Raw genomic sequence first — 20,936 nt, 5'->3', positions numbered from 1 at the left:
GGCTCCTTTTTGTTTTAAGTGAAGTTCTTCAAGAATTGGCTACAGCTAAACAGCTTAACAAGCACATGAACTAGGAGCTACAAATTCAACCTTAGTTATTGATAAATTAACAATTAGTTGCTTTTTTGATGACCATGATATTGCTCCAGGCCCCATCATAAAAACATAACCAGATGTGCTTTTTCTATCATTTGGATCACCAGTATAATCACTATCTGTAAAGCTAAACAACTCTGATTTTTCTCTCTTATACATAATCTCGTAATTAGTAATACCCTGCAAATATTTGAATATGCATTTTGCAGGTAAGAGATGCATCTCTTTTGGATAATCCATAAATCTGCTGATGAGACTTACCCCATGCATTATGTCCGGTCTTATAACAGTCAAATACATTAAACTTCCTATTATTTATTTGTAAAGTGTATCATAAACCCTTTTTGCCTTGGGAATCTTTGATAACCTTCAAACCCATTTCTGCTGGTGTACAACTGGGATTGCAATCTTTCATTTTAAACCTGTTTAACATATCTTGCACATTTTTTTTTTTTGAGAAATAAAAATGCTTGCAAATTGAACAACCTATATGCCAAGAAAGTAATGCATCATTCCCAAATCAAACATATCAAATGCAACCATCATGGACTTCTTAAATTTCTCAAACATGGCGTTATCACTTCCAGTGTAGATTAGATCATCAATATATAAACAAACCAAGAGCATTTTCCCACAATTTTTCTAATTTTATGAAAAGTGAATGTTCATAAGGACATTTGTGAAAACCTTCCTTCAAAAAATATGCTTCAATATGACTATATCAAGCACGTGGAGCTTGTTTTAATCCATATAAAGCTTTTTTTAAGTTGTAGACTTTTAGACTCTTCTCCAATTTTAACATAACCTGGGTGTTGATTGAGAAATATACGCTATTTTAATTCTTCATGCAAAAAGGCTTACTTGACATCTAAGTGAAAGATAGGCCATGAATTTTGTGTTGCCAATGAAATCACCAATCTAATCATGTCATGATGTGCAGTAGGAGCAAACACTTGTTTGTAATCGATGTCGAATTCTTGCTTATAGCCTTTTGTGACTAAACGCGCCTTGTATTATCAACTTCATTATTCTCCTTCAATTTCGTCTTATAAACCCATTTAACATCAATGGATTTCACTCCTTTTGGAAGTTCTGTTAATTCTAAGGTATTATTCTTTTCTACAGCTACAATTTTAGCATCCATAGCTTTCCTCCACGTAGCATTTTTACGTAGGAAATTGCTACATGCAAAAGCTATTTACGTAACTTTTGTAGAGAGAGAAAGTAAGAGAGAGAGAGGGCACCGAAACAGAGTACAACCCTGTAAACACCTCTGTTTCGTGCTTAGATGATTTTTAAAGAAGGCAATGGAGGAAATGGTCTTCTATTTTCATTCATATTTGCATGGCTTAAATAAGCCAGTTTATAACCATAAATCCCATTTTCTTGTGCAAGTGATAGACTTGCAATAGAATTCAAAATTCTACCCTATTCGATTATAATTAAATTCAAAAACCGAAATTTAAAATTCAAATACAAGCTGATAAGAATAAATTTTAACTAATTCTTAATAATCTAACAATCCTCCTTAAGAATCAGTCCATACAATTCCTTACTTCTCTCTCATATTTTCGAATTTTCCTTTTCCAAGCAGCTTTGTCAGAATATCTGCAAGTTACTCATCGGATGAGCAATGAGTAAGCTTGATTTCACCACCCTTTTCAGCATCTCTAATTCCATGGAACTTTACATTAATGTGCTTGGTTCGACCATACATCACTGGGTTCTTAGCGATTGCTATGGCCGACTTATTATCCACCTGAATTTCAGTTGGCAAATATGCTTCAAGCTTCAGATCCTGCATTACTTTCCTCAACCATACCGTCTGATTTGCAGCATTTGCAGCAGCAATATACTCAGCTTTAGCTATAGATTGTGTAACCACTTCTTGCTTTTTAGATACCCAGGAGAAAGCACCAGAGCCAAACGAAAATAGATAGCCAGAAGTGTTGCGTGCATCATCGAGACTCCCTGCCCAGTACTATCAGTATATCCGAGCAGCCTTCCTTCTCCCTTTGCCTCATATAAATTTCATAATTTTGGGTACCCTTTAAATACCTCAATACATGCTTTGCCGCTGCCATGTGAGATTGTTTTGGAGATGACATAAATCGTGACAGCAAACTCATAACAAATAACATATCCGGCCTTGAAACTGTGAGATACAGCAAGCTCCTAATTAAGCTCCTGTACATTCTCTCATCCATATTATCACCTGTTTTATCTTTAATTAACTTCAGGTTTGGAATTAACAGAGTAGAGATAGCTTTACACTCTACCAAATTAAACCTTTTAAGGATTTCACGTGCATACTTTGCTTGTGACAGAAAAATTCCGTTATGAGCTTGTTTTATTTCCATCCCCAGGAAGTATGTTACTTCACCTAGGTTGGACATCTCAAACATCTCCTCAAACTGTCCTTTGAATTCTTTCATTTTATATCGATCGTTTCCTGTCACCAGTATATCATCCACATAAATGGCAGTGATCAGCCTCCTGCTATTTTCATCGTGTTTTGCATATAGTGTTGCTTCTGCCTTACTCTTTTCAAATCCACAACACAGTAGGTATTCGTCCAACTTCTGGTACCAAGCTCGTGGAGCTTGCTTAAGGCCATACAAAGCCTTATGTAGCAGATAAATGTGATCATCTTTTCCCTCAACTATGAATCCTTCCAGTTGATCAACATAAATCTCTTCTAGGAGATCACTGTTTAAGAAGGCAAACTTGACGTCCAGGTGCATAACCTGCCACTGGGAATGCGCTGCTACTGCCAGGATCATTATGATGGTTTCGTGTCTTACAACTGGAGTGAAGGTGTCCCCAAAGTCAATTCCCGCAGTCTAGGCATATCCCTTCACCACCAGCCTAGCTTTGTGCCGATTTATAGAGCCATCGGGGTTCAACTTGAGTCTGTAAATCCACTTGACACCAATTATCTTCTTGCCTTCAAGCTTAGGGACCAAAGTCCAGGTTTTGTTCTTTGTGATCATAGCAATTTTCTCCATCATAACATCCTTCCAAGAGGAATATGTGGCTACCTCTTGATAAGTTGCAGGTCCTTTGAAGGCAGAATTGCATGATTTGTACATCTTAGAGAGACTTCTCATCCTAACTCCATCAGTACTTCCATCATTGTTTTCGAACTCATAGGGGAATGGAGCTGGTACAGGTTCATCTCCTCCTGTCACCAGTTTCCCTACCTCATCACGTTCTATTTTTTCTTCTGTCCAATTCCAGTGTGAGCTTTCATCTATCACAACATCTCTCCTAATCATAAGTTTTCTGGAGCTCAGCATATACACTTGGTACCCCTTTATCTCTGTACTATAGCCGAGAAAAATTCTAGGCTCTCCCTTGTCATCTAACTTTCTTCTTCTTTCATCAGGAACTAGGCTGTAGCAAATAGAGCCAAAGATCCTGAGGAGAGTAGTCTTAGGTTTCTTGCCATGCCAAGCTTCAAACGGCGTGATCTTCTGCAAGGTTTGAGTGAGCAGCTAATTAAGCAAGTAAACATATGTGTTTAGTACTTCAGCCAAGAACTACTTGGGCAAGTGTTTGTCATTCATAAGACATCTCCCCATTTCCACCACAGTTCTGTTCTTCCTTTCTGCAACACCGTTTTGCTGCAGTGAGTAGGGGGCAACAAGTTGTCTTTTGATCCCCTGAGAGCTACAAAAATTCCTGAATTCCTGTGACTTATACTTAAGGGCATTATTAATTCTTAGCATTTTAAGTAAACACCCACTTTCCCTTTCTGCATTCGATTTGAACTTCTTAAACTTACCAAACACTTCAGTTTTGTTTTTGAGAAAGTAAACCCAGGCCATCCGAGTCTGATCATCAATAAAAAAGGAGAAATACCTACTCCCATTCAAGGAATCTTGGCTCATTGGCCCACAGATATCAGAGTGAATAAGTTGAAGCTTTTTTGTTGCCCGTGTGCTAGCTTGCGCAGGGAATGATGTTCTGTGCATCTTGCTCATTTGGCATACACTACAGATAGTATTAGTTTCACCAAATGTAGGGGGGTTGAGACTCAGGGTCTCAATTTACAACTTTTTCAAGCTGGACATATGATAATGTCCAAACCTTCTGTGCCAAATTTCTCCCTCATTTGCACTAGCATAACAGGTCATGTGTGCTGGCTTCTTCATGCACAACAGGTAATTCTGATTAATCGTTGGTGCTGTCTCGATCTGCTTCCCGTCAGGATCATAAATCCTGCAACATTTGCTCTCAAAAAGAACCTTATACCCATTATATGTCATCTGATTTGCACTTAATAAATTTTGCTTTAATGTAGGTACAAAAAGCACATTTGTAATATACCGTGTACCTAGATGGGTATTTACAGAGACAGTGTCCTTACCTTTTGCATTCTCAAACTTGCCATTTTCCAACCTCACTTTGTCTTTCAGAGCTTTATTTAGGTAGGTAAACATGTACTCATTCTTGCACATGTGGGATGTACTCCCACTGTCAACGATCCATTTTGTGTCATCCTCATCTATGACTTTATTGAAGGCCACATACAAATTTACTGAAGCTTCACTAGTTGCTTCGGTGATGTTTGCTTGCTGAGGTTCTCCTTTAGGTTGGCCTTCATTCTGCTTCTACTTCAACCTACAATTTCTTTCCTTGTAGCTAAGTTTTTTACAAAAAATGGCACTGAATTGCCTTCTTGTCCTTATACCAACAATCCTTTTCTAGATGGTTGGTTAAGGTGCAAATTTTACAAGGAGAAAATTTTCATTGCTTACCACGATTTTGGTTTCCATGTTGCTTCTTAGTTGAGCTCTTCTCTCCAGTCTGCTTTCCCTTGTTCTCAATTCCTGCTTTGGCTTCTATGAACAAGGCTCCTTCTGTGTAATTAGTTTCCCTTATATTGGCTCGTTGCTCCTGCGACTCCAGCTCATTGATAAGCTCAGCTGCAATGATGGTATTGGAATCATTTCGCTCCTCCAACACAAAGATTTTGGACTCAAAGCGAGCTGTTAAACTGATTAGAATCTGTTCTACCACCCGTGAGTCAGGAAATTTTTCTCCCAACAGCCTTATTTTGTTCACAACATCCATCAACTTAGACACGTACTGTCTCACCGTCTCATCTTCTCTCATCTGTAACATCACAAACTCTGTTTTTAGTTTTAGCAGCTTCGTTCTCCTGCTTCTAGTACCACCTTCAAATTCTTCTCTGATTTTGTCCCAAGCTAGCTTGGGAGTTTTGTAGTGCATGATCCTACTGAAAATCGTGTCTGAGATAGCTGAGTGGATGCAAGCAAGTGCACGAAGTTTCTTCATAAGTTCCTCTTCATGCCTTTTGATCTGAGTTAGGGATGTAGTGTCCCGCAATGGAGGTGGCTCAGTGTCGCCGAGAACCACATCCTAGAGATTCAGAGATTGCAAATGAATCTCCATTTTCAGTGCCCAAACATGGTAATTTTCACCATTGAAATGTGGAGGTGCAGATGAACCAGAACAGGTTGCCATTTTTTTAACGGGTTTTAGGATTTTTGGATTGATGGGTAAACTGTATTCTTTTCACAGATCCCCCAAAACAAGAGGCTCTGATACCATGTAGTATTTTTACGTAGGAAATTGCTACATGCAAAAGCTATTTACGTAGCTTTTGTAGAGAGAGAAAGTAAGAGAGAGAGAGAGCACTGAAACAGAGTGCAACCCTACAAACGCCTCTGTTTCGTGCTTAGATTATTTTTGAAGAAAGCAATGGAGGAAAGGGTCTGTTATTGTCATTCATATTTTCATGGCTTAAATAAGCCAGTTTACAACCATAAATCCCATTTTCTTGTGCTAAGTGATATCCTTGCAATTGAATTCAAATTCTACCCTATCCGATTACAATTAAATTTAAAAACTGAAATTTAAAATTCAAATACAAGCTTATAAGAATAAATTTTAATTGATTCCTAATAATCTAACACTCCATTTTGATTGTTTAACAGCTTCTTTATAAGTTACAGAATCACAATCTACAAAGAGAGCAAAATGTATTGATGGATCCTCAGATTGGTCAATTCTTGTTACCTCATAGTCACTCATCCATGGTGGTCTCCTTTTAAGTCGTGGTGACCTTGGTTCTCTTGCAGCCATAGATAAGTCATCTGCCGGTATAACAGCAGATTGTTACTGATTCTCCACAAGATGTTGGTCTTCTTTATCTTTTTCTCCATCAAAATGTAAAAATATGTGGTGAACTTTCATGATGGATTGTCCCATTTATATTCCATTGCCAAAAGTTTTGTTTGTCAAAGATTACATCATGACTAAAAATAATCTTCTTAGTGTGAGTATTACATAATTTGTATGCCTTTGAACAGTCATTAATACCAAGAAAGACACCTTTTTTTCCCTTATCATTTAAGTTTTTCCTTTTCTCATTTAGTATATGAGCATAGGCAGTGCACCTAAATATTATGAAGTAATGAATGTCCGGTCTCCTCCCACTCTAAACCTCTTCGGGTGTCATATTTTGGATCGCTAGTGTTGGACTTCTATTCAAAATGTGAAGAGTCTAATTTATAGCTTTTAGCCAAAAGTTCTTTTGAATATCCTCTTTGTCAATAAGCTTCTCACCATGTTCATGATTGGTGACTTTTCACACTCCATTTTGTTGTGGAGTGTAGGCAATGGTGAGTTATCTTTCAATGCTATATCCTTCATAGAAGTTTGTAAATTCAAGTGAATTATATTCACCTTCGCGATTAGTCTGCAACATTTGAATTAAGTACCCTAATCCTCTCTCAACCATAGCTTTGTAATTTATGAAAGCTATTAAGGTTTCAGATTTATCACATAAGAAATAAACCCAAGTTTTTCTACTTTAATCATCAATAAAAGTGATAACATATCATTTACCTCTATTAGATACATAATTGGTCAGTCCATAAATGTTAGAATGAACAATCTCCAATGCTCTTCAAGTTTTTCCTTTTGAAAATGGCTTTCGGTGTTGTTTTCTAAGAATACATTCTTCACATGCATTTGAAGTGTTTGATAACTTTGGAGGACCAACTACCATGTTTTTCTATTGAAATGTTCTTAAACTAGTAAAACTGAGATGACCATAGCGAAAATGCCATAGCCAAGCCATGTCTTTTAATTTTGCATAAATACATGTTTGATTAATATTGTTGAGGTAGAGTGGAAACATCCTATTAACAGTCATGGGGACTTGAGCAAGTAAGCCTACTTTGGCATCTTCAATTTGGCACACTCTATCCTTGATGGAAATCTCACAACCCTTTTCTTGCAACTGACCAATACTTTATAAGTTTGTCTTTAAATGGTTTGAATGGCATTCCTTTTAGTTTGGATAATTACTTTTCCTCTGCCCATGACAAACACTTTGGAGCTGTCTTCAAATTTCACATTGTCTTGAAAAGATTCTTCTAAAGTGGAGAAGAGTGACTTATCACCACTCATGTGATTGTTGCAGCCTATGTCTAAATACCACATATTCTTACTTGTTTCTTCTTTTACATGACAAACCATTAAAAGAGATATTTCCTCTTTATTTTTCACAAAATGTGATTTTTCTCCTTGGTTTTTAGACAAGTTAGTACGACATTCAGATTTGTAATGTCCATAATTATGACATTGATAGTATTCTATGTCAGACTTGTCCCTTGTGCTTGATTTGTGAGAAGCTGAATGGGATCTACCTCTACCCTGTCCTCTTCCCCTTCCTCTCATACTTGAATCATAAAATTAATGGCCTGATTGTTGCTGCTGTTGATGTTTACAATCAGTTGATTCTTTATGCTATTTTTTATCAATTTTATTTGAGACCAAAGACTGACCATTGGTGGAAGCTTGTAATGCTTGTTCATCCTTATCTTGCTGATTGAGTTTCTACTCATGGACCATCAAAGAATTGCAGTTCATCAAGTGAGAGTTCATCAATATCCTTAGATTCTTTTATAGAACAAACCACAAAATTAAACTTTGGGGTCATGGATTGTAATAGTTTCTCCACAGTAGTAACATCATCTAACTTTGTCCCCATGGACTCGCATCTTATGTTATTATAATGACTCGGGAAAAGTAATCTGAAACTGATTCACCGAACTTCATTCGAGGTGTTTCGAACTCCATCCAAAGTGATTGGAATTGCTGGCTCTTTATTGAACATTGATACTTTTTCTTCATAGAGTCCCAAATGTGCTTGGATGAATCCTTACATAAAACTGTCTCTAAAATTGAGCAATCAATAGCTTAGAATAAATAATTCTTGGCTTTTAGATCTTTCAGTTTTGCAGCTTCTATTTCTATTTTTTGTGCACCTGACACTATTGTGCCCACTGTTGGTTTTGGTCTGTCATCGAAAACTACTTGTCAATACTCCTTTGACCTGACAAAGTTCTCCATCAATATGCTTCAATGATCATAATGGCCATCAAAGTGAGGAATAGCAGGTTGTACAAAATTTTCTGAAGCCATAATGCTGCTACTGCAAGAAATGATTAATACTACTGCAAACTAAAGACTCTTCCCTCACTATTTTTATGCTTTCGTGATTCACTCACATTCTAAGTATCTCACTCAAATTTGGGAGAGATGACTGTGATACTACTGTTATAGTATCAAATAACAGAATACAAATGGGGAGAATGTTTCCAATGATTTATTCAATAAACAATAGCCTTTAAATAGGCTTTACATGAACTAACAAAACAAAGAAATAGGAGTTAATTTATACTGCAGATTTTAAAGATTTGATTCCTAAAGACTTGGTAAAAGATAACAAAATTCCTATAAACTAAAAAAGACTTACTATTTACTTTTTCAAGCTGACTTTTTCAATAAGAAAGGCTACAATGACATGTGTTGAGCATTCCCGAATCTCTTTTTAAATATATAAGATCTCAAAATTGAAAAGAAAGATAGCATTCATCGACCCAAGACTGACATCGAAAAGGAAACCCTGAGGGTTCAAAAGCCTCATGCGAAGTGCGAAGAAGAAAATGGAAGATATGGGCTTCGAGGTAGATGTGAAGCAACGTTAACTGAAGCTTGCAAAAAAAAAAGGGAAGTTAAAAGATATCGAGACAGAAAGAGGAAGGAGGCAAACAGTAGAATTGTCTTCCTTTCGTCATTCGACTCAGTCTGCGGAAAAAGAAACACACTAGAGCTTGGATGAGGTAACCGAGGTCAAAAGAAGAAAAAGATTCGAGCTTGTGAGGGGAGTATGAGGCGGGGGCCTGCCTTCACCAAATTGTGCAAGGGAGGGATTTCCAATATGGGTCCTTCTATTAAGATTTCGATAACCTTAGATTAAATGTAAGAATATATTTAATTCCAAGAGAAGTATGAAATTTAAATTGAATTTAGGGGTTTAAATATCTTGTTGCTTGATTACTCTTTTCTGTATAGTGAATGTATGGATAGTTGTAGTCTAATTTTAGGGGTTCAAATGTCTAATTTATTGTTTGGAAACAAATGGAGAGCCATAGATGTTTTGAGCATGTAATTAAGGGGTTTTAAACTTAAACGTGCAATGTTTTTCTCAGTGTCTTATGCATTCACTATTCCATTTTATAGTGTTGATGTAAAACCGGGGTCTGAAAATTGATCTGAGATAATTTTTACAGATTATGAATATATATAATAATTAAAATATTTTATTTTATTTTAATTTGATTGAATTTTTGAGAAAAGACGAATTAGGAACGAAATTAAAAATAATTTTGGGAAGAACGGGTGAAAATTTGAGTTCAGGAGATGTTTTTGAAAGAAAAATTTAAAACAGAGAGTGAAAGTACAAATAGAGGAAGTTCGGCCACGTAGGACCACCTAATCAGCAGCCTCAACAAACCAGAGTACGTCACGTGGCCAGGCACACTGACGTCAGCGCCACGCGGTAAGCCACGCTGGCAATCTGCATGCCCCACGATCGGACGATCCAGGATCGATCCCACGCGCGTGGACAGTCCGAATCCATTTTTCTCTTAGGCGCGAACGAACGGTCAAGATTAAATGCTATGAACGGTCCGAATTTATTTCCTCCTTAGGCACGATCAGACGAACAAGATCGATCGCGATGGCCGACCCAGATTAACGTGGGATGGGTATAAATATTTTACATCACACATAACTTAAACCCTAGCCTCTAGCCCCCCCGCTGGAGAAGAAAGACCAGATGCCAGAGAAAAAAATCAACCGCCGACTGCTGCCGCACTGGAGCCATCTCCGATCGCCAAAAAAAAGTAAAAATTCTCCTACCCGCTCGAAATTCGATTCTAAGGACTCCTGTGACTATATCGAAGCAAAACAAACGACAGGTGAGCCGAAAACTATGGGCAAAGCCCGGCGGGGCCGCTGTGGCCCAAAACTTGCAACCTCCTCCAATGAGCCCCTTTCTGGTTCCCGTTTCGTGCGATTTTCCCACCGTTGTGTTCACCGTTCTATTTTTTGCAAGTTGACTGAAGGGGGAATCCCAGCCGTGAAGGAGAGCTGGCAGAGCCGTCGCACCTTGAAACCCCACCACCAGTAGGTTTCGATTTCCTGATTTTGTTTGACCAACTAAGGCTCCCTAACGTGTTTTTTCGTAGGGATATATGTAAAGTTAGTCAAAAATGGCCAAGCTGAGGCTAGTGTCGACGCTGGAGCACAGTAGCACCGCTGTGCCGGAATCTTAAAATTTACTTAAAGGGATTTTTAACACCGATTATGGATTTTTGGAGTATTTTTTAGGTAGGTGGAATGTGTTTAATCTGCATAGAAAAATTCAAGAAATATGGGGACCACTAGGAGGCGTAGTAGAAAGTACGGTACTTCAGACACCGATTCGGGTAAGAATCCATCTCTCTATTCCCCGTCATGGAATTGAAGTTTAAAAAATCAATAATATGATATTCTGTAAAATTTAGAAAATTTTGGGAATAATTACAAGTCACTAATGGAACTAGAACTAGTTAGTTATTTATTTTTCCTGTTTAACTTATTATTGTTTTGAACAAATTTAAATATATGATAATATATTAAAACAGTTAAATGATTCAGTTGTATTTCTTTGATTCATATATCACTTGTTTTGTATGATTTACGGTTAATTTTGAAACGTAAAATTAATATACAAATAGGAAATGGCTTGATGGTGTAAATTAATAAATAGTTGTATTACTGGATATCCTGAAAGATAGTGGACGAACCGGGTATATAGGGAACCCTACCGTGAAAGTTACTTCATACCAAATAGAGTATTGAGGGATAGTATTTTTGGCGCTTATACTGGACAGGGTATGGGAACGGCCCGGTTCACTCTCATATCAGATGGAGTATCGAGGGATGATATTTTTTACGCTCATACCGAACTGTCTATGGGGACGAATGGATAATTGACAAGTTTAGATATTTAATTCACGCATAGGAGAACATTCCTATGGACCCCTAGAGGTACTAGTAAGTAGATAAAAAAGGAAAATTATTGTTCTTGCTAACTTATATAAGAAATCATAATGTTATTTGAGTTATTGTCTTTATAGGTTGATTTTGAAAATCTCATAATGGTGTAAGTATGCAATAAATATTTTTTCTTACGATAAATGAACTTACTTAAATTAAGAGCTCCATTAGTCGTTTTATATTTTTTTTTTACCAACCTTCAGTTTCCATATCTGTGAGTAGTGTGATATTTTTATTGGACTAGTGTAGTTGTAACGGCCCCGGAAATATTAAAATGAAATGAGTATTTAAATATATCGAATGCGGAAGCGAGATCAAAATTTCAGTTAACATCCCTTACACGAAAAACCAAACAAACGTACTTAAAATATAAAAGGTTAAACTAACTAAGAAAGAAAACTCGAAAATAAACTATGCGTATGACTACAGAGTCTCTAGGCATCCCCTTCGTCGTCCTCCTGCGGAACGGGCTCGGGAACCATGTCTTCCTGATCTGAAATGGTTAATTAAGGAGTGAGCTACACTAGCCCAGTAAGAACATCACGATATCTCACCGTCACGGAGATAAAGGTGGGTAGAAAATCACAAAAAGACCAATGGAGCATAATTTACAACAAAACCTTTTATCAATAATAAAACTTTTACCATCCACTTACCTTGGTGGAATTTATGAAAACAATATGAGAAAAACAATAACATTATCATAATCATTGAATAATCTAAGCTGTAAAACATAACACTTATCACGCCTCTTGTAATTCAATCATTGTACAACATATCTTTTTTTTTTTTCATTTACCAGCCTACTAGTATCCGTGGGGGTCCATAGGGGTTCCGCTACCCGTTAACCTTTAACATTCATAATCAGTTTCCAGGGCCGTCCCCATACCCCGTCCGGTATGGGCGCCAAAACCATGAACCTCAATACCCCGTCCGGTATGAGGGTGAAACGGGCCGTCCCCATACCCCGTCCGGTATGGGCGCCAAAACCATAAACCTCAATACCCCGTCCGGTATGAGGGTGAAACGGGCCGTCCCCATACCCCGTCCGGTATGGGCGCCAAAACCATAAGATCTCCATACCCCGTCCGGCATGTGAGACCACAATCCCGGTAGGGTTCCCTACGGACCCGGTCCGTCCACCATCTCCCAGGATATCTAGTCAGGCTGACCCCCATAATACAATTATCAGTCTACACAATCTTTCATTTTCCTTTTCCTCAATCAGCATCATCAATTCACATTTAAACAAGCAAATCGTAATTCATACCAAACAGACAACATACAGTATCAGTTTTTCAGTCATTCAACCCATAATTAATAAAAACGTAGTACATGCACACAAATCTGTAAAATGAACACATCAAACCTCATTTTGCATTTAAAGCTGTAAACAGGCCAAATAACAGTAAATCATCAATCACACTAGACTCGGGCTCCATTAGCAACCTTAAGCAATTTCACACATGCGTTAATTCAAGAAATACCGTTTTATCATTTTGAACTTTAATACCGTGATAGGAAATAGGGTGAGGGGTCCTTACTTGTTTTCGGGATCCGAATACGATTCACAGTGCGCCTGCAGGCTGTCCCTAATTTTCCCTGAATTTTTTCCGGGGAACTGAAACACACTAACAGTACCTGCACGTGTTCCAAAAAAATCCAAATTAGGCCCAGGGCCTCTTTCGGCCCAAATCGCAACTCCGGCACGGCGGCTCCGCCGTGCTCCGGCGACGGCGCCGCCGCTGGCGGCGGCGAGTCACCTCGGGTTGACTGTTTTCGGCCGAATTCGGCCACTCTCGCATTGGTCCTTGTCAGAAAACAACCCTAGGGCCCTCGGGGGGCCAAAAAATCACGGAAAAATGGAGCTTACCGGCGGCGGCGCTCTCGGGTGCAGCGGCTCTCCGGCGAGGTTCGTGTTTTGGTGATTCGGCTCCGGTCAACCTGTAGAGAAAAGAATGGTGATCACGGTGATATAAAAATTGCATCGAACGGAGGCCGGGAAGGGCCTCGTCGGAGGCAAAAACCGAGAGGGGGCGCGGCGGCGCCGCTGGGCTTCGGCCGCGTATTCCGGCCGTTTGGCCGGGATTTCGGCCTCGATTTGGCCATAGGAGGAATCAACGGGGAAAAACGAGTCGGGGGTATGAAATTTACCTCGATCGGCGGTCGGAAATTTCCCCGGTGCGGCGGCGAGTGGCGGCGGGTGGCGGCGGTCGACCTCTGGTTCGTCTTCTCCGGCGAGCGGCTGGCGGCTAGGGTTTTTGGTCTGGTGTGGAGGTTCTATTTATAACCCCTTGCCTTTTGATCACAGCCGTTCATTTCGTTTTAATCTGGGCCGTTCGTTTTTGATTGAATCTGGGCCGTCCGTGCGTTTGAATCTGGGCCGTCCGATCGCGTGATTGATCTGGGCCGTCGGATCGCACCCACGCGGATCGCCAACGTGGCTCCTTTCGAAGTGACGCGATCTTGCCACGTGGCAGGCCCTGGTTGGCCGGGACTGCTGACCGGGCCTGCTGACGTGGCTGCTGACGTGGCACCCTTTTTTTTTTTTTTTTTCCTCCTTTCCGGGTGCTACAGTAGTTAACCCCTATTAACTATTTCAAATCAAGAAGATCAAGACCCAAATCCTAATAAGTAAGAGAGCTGTGAGTAGGTGTTCTCCGAATCATATCAATAGCTAGTGGAGGTTAACCTCCCTACAACATTTATTTACTATTTTCATATATCTATTTCATTTTTTCTATGAACCATTATGAAAGGGACATTTTCGTAACCCTATTGAACATTCAAAATTATGTATAAGGAATGTAAACTCTAACGTTATTATATACTTCCGCATTAAATTAATGAATTTTATTTTCCTTCTAGTTCCGGCTTCTTTAAGTTAGTATTGGGGTTGCATTCCTCAGAACCATTCCTTACATAAAGATTTAAAAATACCAAATACAAAATTATCACTCAATATTTCCTCGTGAAATGCATATACAAAAAATGAGGAGATGAAGACCTCCACTAAATCGAGCAGCCCGGAATGGCTCAATTTGGGAGGATGTCAATCAACTCTTTTAGATGCTGGAGAGACTCATCTCTGCCCAGCAGGCCCAGAAAAAGAGGAGGGAGCTGTCTGACCCTCTTCCACTGCCATAATTTGAGCCACCCTTGCAGTGGGAAGATCCGGAGCCATCCAGTACAACCCTACTCCTCCACTGTACTATCCAGCACCACCACAGCATAATTTGGTGCCTCCACCGCACCATCCGGTACCGCCATAGTACAACTCGGTGCCTCTACCATATTATCCAGCACCACCACAGAACCACCCGATCCCTCCCTAGCATAATCCAATTCCTCTTCCACGGGACCCAGTTTCACCTATGATGGACCCAGGCTACATTGAGAGGTACAAGAGACTAAATCCATCTACCTTTGCAGGGGCATCCTCTTTTGAAGAGGTTGAGTTCTGGTTAGCTGAGACAAAAAAGATCTTCATAACTCTTAGGGTGGTTCTCAAACAGAAGGTTATACTTGCCACCTATATGCTTGTGGGAGAGGCAGGCCGCTGGTGGCAGCTCAAGTATGCCACCCTATCCGTTTCAGTCACTTGGGGACAATTCCTGATGGCCTTCAATGCAGAGTACCTCCAAGAGAACCTCTGACATTTAAAGGAGATGGAGTTTGCACGCGTTGTTCAGGGTGAGATGATTGTGTCGAAGTATGCTCGAAAGTTCCTAGAGTTGGGCCAGTATTCCCCTGAGAGGATGAGAATGAAGGCAGAAAGGTAAAGAAGTTTGAGTGGGGCTTTCGCCCTGAGATCAAATAGCAGTTGTACGTATTTGAGCTCAGTACTTACTCAGCCGTTCTGGCCAAGGTACAGCTAGTGGAGAGAAACTTTGACATCTTTCCTCCAATAATGGGGAATCCCAGACCTCTCAATTTCACATTGTAGACCAGCACTCACTGCATTGGCTTAATAGAACAAGAAGTTTAGGCTAGTGACTCTGGCTTCTCTTTAGACTCCAGTAATAGGACGCGGTAGGACTTGTCAATACTGTGGTAAGGATCATAGAGACCGACCATATTATTGTCTCAATAATACATATCGCATATTTGAAAGTACCCAATACTATAAGAGATAGTGCCCACGGAACCATAATCAAGCTATACCTCCTATCTAGGGCAGACTTTACAACCTCACTCAACAGGATGCTGAGGCCAACTCGGATGTGATATAGGGTATGTACACTATCTGTAATTACATTGTATATATTTTGATTGATATTAGTACTTCATATTCATTTGTCTCACACACTTTTACACAAAACTTAAATATATCACTGGAAAGACTTGTTTCTGTGTTGCTTGTGTTCACTCTTAGAAGTATGACACTACTAAGGGAGTATATATATAGAGCTTGTATAATAGACATAGCAGATAAAAAATTAAGTATGGATGTAATAGAGATTGATATGAAGGACTTTGATGTAATCATGGGGATGAACTATTTAGCGGCATACCACCCCACTGTAGATTGCTTCCACAAGAAACTTGTATTCAACTCTCCTAACGAAGAGCCGTTTACAAGTTAATGAAAATTTTAAATGTAATTTCCTCATTTCATAGTGTTTAACTCTATGGTATTCTCTACATTAGGCAAACCTAAGAAAGAAGTCTGCATTCAAGAGATTCCAATAGTCTGAGACTTCTCTGATGTGTTTCTTAAAGAACTACCCGGAATACCGGTGGACAGGGAAGTTAAGTTCATCATAGATCTCTACCCTGACACCCAACCTATCTCGGTGGCCCCTTACCGCATGAGCCATATCGAGATGGAAGAATTGAGGAAATAGATCAATGAACTGCATGACAATAGGTTCATCCGGCACAATGTATCTCATTGGGGCGCCGGAGTCACACTAAGGGGATGGAATGTTACGATTATGCATTGACTATAGGGGATTAAACAGGGTCACGATCAAGAATGAGTACCCCCTCCCCAGAGTTGATGATCTCTTTAATCAGTTGTAGGGTGCCTAGATCTTCTCCAAAATAGATTTGTGTTCGGGTTACCACCAGGTAAAAATCAGGGCAAAGGGCATTCCCTAGATAGCTTTCAGAACCAAGTATAAACATTATGAATTCTTGGTCATGCCCTTTGGACTAAACAATGCGCCAGCCATTTTTATGGACTTAATAAACAGGAGTTTCAGACAATTCCTGAATCAGTTCGTCATTGTATTTATCAATGATATCTTAGTATATTGAAATAGCATAAATGAACACGTTCACCACCTGACTTAGGTTTTGCAGGTTCTCAGGAAGAAAAAATTATATGTCAAATTGAATAAGTGTGGTTTTTGACTTGAGCATACTACCTTTCTAGGGCACATCGTATCAAGGGATTGAGTATCAGTGAATCCTGAAAAAGTTGAGGCAGTGCTTGGATGGGAGAAACTGATATCAATTAAGGAGATTCGTAGTTTTCTAGGAATAGTAGGCTATTACCGTAGGTTTTTAGAAGAATTTTCAAGTCTAGTCGCTCTATTAACCCAGCTCACAAAGAAGAATGTTAAGTTTGAATGGAACGTAGACTGCGAAAAGAGCTTTATAGAACTCAAGAAGTGATTGACTATTGCACCCATATTTACTTACCTAGTGGGACAGGGGGTTATATAGTGTACAATAATGCCTCCCACCTGGGGCTGGATTGTGTTCTGATGCAGCATGACAAGGTCATAACTTACAAGTCAAGGCAATTGAAGAGTCATGAGAAAAATTATCCCACCCATGACTTAGAAATTGTTGCCATTATTCACGCCTTGAAGACCTAGTGTCATTTCTTGTATAGGGAGACTTTTAAGATTTTTACTGACCATAAGAGCTTAAAACATATATTCACTCAGAAGGATCTGAACATGCATCAAAGGCATTGGATAGAGCTTCTCAATGATTATGATTATAATAGCTTGTATCACTCGGGTAAGGACAACATAATAGCTAATGCACTAAGCAAAAAAAGTGCAGGTATCTTAGCTCACTTAATTGTTTCTGAATGCAGGGTAATATGGGCCACATAATAGATACAACTTCAGAACTTAAAGAGAGTTGCATGCTTAGCCCACCTAACTATCCAACCCGAATTGATCCACAGAATAAGATAAGCACAATTAACTGATTCCACCATAACCGCCCTCAAGAAAGATGCAAAACAGAGAGTACGTCTAGAATTTCGAGTCTCTGCTGATGGATTGCTCAGGTTTCAGGACAGAGTTTGTGTTTTAAATGACAATGAATTAAAAAGAGGCATCATGACAGAGGCTCACAGCTCCAAATTCGTCATATATTCTGGAAGTACTAAAATGTATCAAAGTAGGCGACCCCTGTTTTGATGGAGCGGGATGCAAAGGGAGGTAGCCGACTTTGTTATTAAGTGTCTTATGCCAATAGGTTAAAGTGAAGCATCAACGTCCAAGCGGGCTGCTTCAACCATTACCGATCTCGAAATGAAAGTGGGAAGATATCACAACAAATTTCGTAACAGGGCTGCCTAAAGCACGCATAGGACGTGATGTCATTTAGATAATTATCGACTAATTCACCAAGTCTTCTCACTTCTTAGTTATCAAGATGACCGACCCCTTGGACAAGCTAGCAAAAATACATATCCGAGAGATAGTCAGGTTGCATGAAGTTCTAGTGTCAGTGGTATCCGATAGAGACCGTATGTTCGCTTTTCAATTTTGGTCTACTTTTAGCAAGTCATGAGAACGAAACTGTCCCTTAGCACTGCATTTCACTCTCACACTGATGGGCAATCAGAGAGAACGATTCGCACACTGGAGGATATGCTCTGAACTTATGTTTTAGACTTCATGGGCCATTGGGATGATAACTTACCTCTTATAAAGTTCGCCTACAATAACAACTACTAAGTAAGCATTGACATGGCTCTATACAAGACATTGTATGACCGACCATGCAAATCGTCGATATGTTGGGAAGAGGTGGGTGATAGAAAATTATTTGGCCTAGATCTTGTAGAGGAGACTACAGACAAGATAGTTAAAATCTAGATAGCTCAGAGCAGACAGAAAAGTTATGCAGACTCCCGGAGAAGGGATTTAGAATTTGAAAAGGTGATCGAGTGTTTATTAAGGTCACTCCCTTCAAAAGGATCAGTAGGTTTAGCAAGAGAAAAAAAATTAAATCTCTTGTTTATTAGACCATTTGAAATCTTAAACCAGATCGGTACGATTGCCTACAGACTGATACTACCTCCAGAGCTATCTAGGGTTCATAATTATTCTATGTATCTATGTTACGCAAGTACAACTCAGACCCCTCACACATCCTGTCCCACAAGCCCCTTTTACTCTAGGAAGATCTATCCTATGAGGAGATACCGGTAGGCATTGTAGACTGAAAGAGTAGAGTACTCAACAACCGAGAAATTCCATTCATCAAGGTCCTATGGTATAACCATACGCAGGAAGAGACCACTTTAGAACTGGAATCAAGCTTCAGGGCCTAGTATCCCCAGCTGTTTATCTAGTAAAAAGGTAATAAATTTGATGGATCAAATTTCTTTTAAGGGGGGAGAGTTGTAACACCCGGGCCCAAAATTAGCCCGGGATAATTTTTACATATTATAAATATATATATAATAATTAAAAAAATTATTTTATTTTAATTTGATTGAATTTTTTAGAAAAAATAAATTAGGACAAAATTAAAAATAATTTTGGAAAGAATTGGTGAAAATTTGAGTTCGGGGGTGTTTTAAAAAAAAAAGTAAAAACAGGGGGTCAAAGTATAAATAGAAGAATTTGGCCATGTAGGACCGCCTAGTCAACAGCCTTGACAAACCAGAGCACGCCGCGTGACCAGGTGCGCTAACATCGGCACCTGGGAGAGGCCACACCGGCGATCCATGTGTCCCGCGATCGGACGACCCAAGCTCATTCCCGCACACGTGGACGGTCCAGATCCATTTTTTCTTTAGGTGCGATCGAACGGTCAAGATCAAATGTGATTAATGGTCTAGATTTTTTTTTCCCTTAGGCGAGATTAAACGGTCGAGATCAAACGCGATGAATGGTTCAAATTTATTTTTTCTTAGGCACGATCGGATGGACGAGATCGATCGCCATGGATAGCCCAGATTAATGTAGGATAGGTATAAATATTTCGCATCACACAGAACCCAAACCCTAGCCGTCAGCCCTCCTGCCAGAGAAGAAGGACCAGATGTTGGAGAAGGAAGTCGACTGTCGACCGTCGCCGCACCGGAGCCACCTCTAACTGCCAAAAAAGGAAAAAAAAATTTCTACCTGCTCGAAATTCAATTTTGAGCACTCTTGTGGCCATATCAAAGTAAAACAAACACCGGGTGAGCCAAAAACCGCAGGTAAAGCCTAGTGGGGCCACCGTGGCCCAAAACCCGCAACCTCCCTCCGATGAGCCCCCTCCCGATTTTCGTTTCGTTCGATTTTTCTATCATTATCTTCACCGTTATATTTTCTACAGATTAACTGAAGCAGGAATACTAGCTGTGAAGGAGAGCTAGAGGAGTCACTAAACCCGTAAACCCCACCATCAGTAGGTTTCAGTTTTCTAATTTTTTCAGCCAACTGAGACTCCCTAACGTATTTTTTCGTAGGATTATGTGTAAAGTCAGCCGAAAACGGCCAGATCGAGGCAAATCACCACTGCAGGTGACGCTGCCGTCGCCAGATTATGGCAGCGCCGCCGTGCCAGAATCCCGAACTTGGCCATAAGGAATATTTAACAATGATTTTCAATTTTTGGGGTATTTTTTAGGTACTTAGAGTGTGTTTAGTATCCGTAAAAAATTCAGAAAATTTGAAAACCGTCAGGAGGTACGGTAGAAAGTACAGTATTTTGAATACCGATTCGGGTAAAAATCTTTCACCTTATTTCATGTTATAGAATTAAAACTTAAAAAAATCAATAATATGGTATTTTGTGAAATTTAGAAAACTTTAGGAATAATTACAGGTCACTAATAGAGACAGAACCGGTTAGTGATTTATTTTTCTTGTTTAACTGATTATTTGCTTGTACAGCTTTAAATATATGATAATTTATTAAAATAGTGAAATGATTCAGTTGTGTTTGCTTGATACATATATCGCTTATTTTGTATGATTTACGGTTGATTGTGAAACGTGAGATTAATATACAAATGAAAAATTACTTGATGGTGTGAATTAATAAATGGTTGTCTTACTGGATATCCTGAGAGATGGTAGAATGATCGGGTACATAGAGAACCCTACCATGAACGTTACATCATATCAGACGGGGTATCGATGGATGGTATTTTTTGTGCTCATATTGGACAGGGTATGGAGACGACCCGGTTCACCCTCATACTAGAGGGGTATCGAGGGATG

At 39.5% G+C, this 20,936-nt stretch overlaps 1 protein-coding gene across 1 annotated transcript; it reads right to left on the bottom strand.

Annotated features, from left to right (window-relative positions):
- Window positions 1-2,939: 2,939 nt before the first annotated feature.
- Window positions 2,940-8,125, bottom strand: LOC148240466 (uncharacterized). The gene is made up of 8 exons (XM_088210325.1): window positions 8,051-8,125; window positions 7,920-7,971; window positions 6,079-6,221; window positions 4,860-5,484; window positions 4,429-4,687; window positions 4,189-4,320; window positions 3,687-4,092; window positions 2,940-3,593 (listed from the first exon to the last, which is right to left on the bottom strand). The coding sequence occupies exons 1-8, from the start codon at window positions 8,123-8,125 to the stop codon at window positions 2,940-2,942; spliced, it is 2,346 nt and encodes a 781-aa protein (XP_088066451.1).
- Window positions 8,126-20,936: the final 12,811 nt, after the last annotated feature.

This window comes from Carica papaya, chromosome 8 (genome assembly GCF_054855325.1).
Source record: "Carica papaya isolate Zhongbai chromosome 8, ASM5485532v1, whole genome shotgun sequence".
Classification (NCBI taxonomy): domain Eukaryota; kingdom Viridiplantae; phylum Streptophyta; class Magnoliopsida; order Brassicales; family Caricaceae; genus Carica; species Carica papaya.
This window is presented reverse-complemented; position numbering and strand designations above follow the sequence as displayed.

Coding starts and splice junctions, on each gene's coding strand:
- LOC148240466 (XM_088210325.1), bottom strand. CDS start 8,125: ATGGGGACAAAGTTAGATGATGTTACTACTGTGGAGAAACTATTACAA. Junction 4,688..4,859: donor ACATGGAAACCAAAATCGTG/GTAAGCAATGAA, acceptor GCCAACCTAAAG/GAGAACCTCAGCAAGCAAAC. Junction 4,093..4,188: donor GGAGAAATTTGGCACAGAAG/GTTTGGACATTA, acceptor TACTATCTGTAG/TGTATGCCAAATGAGCAAGA.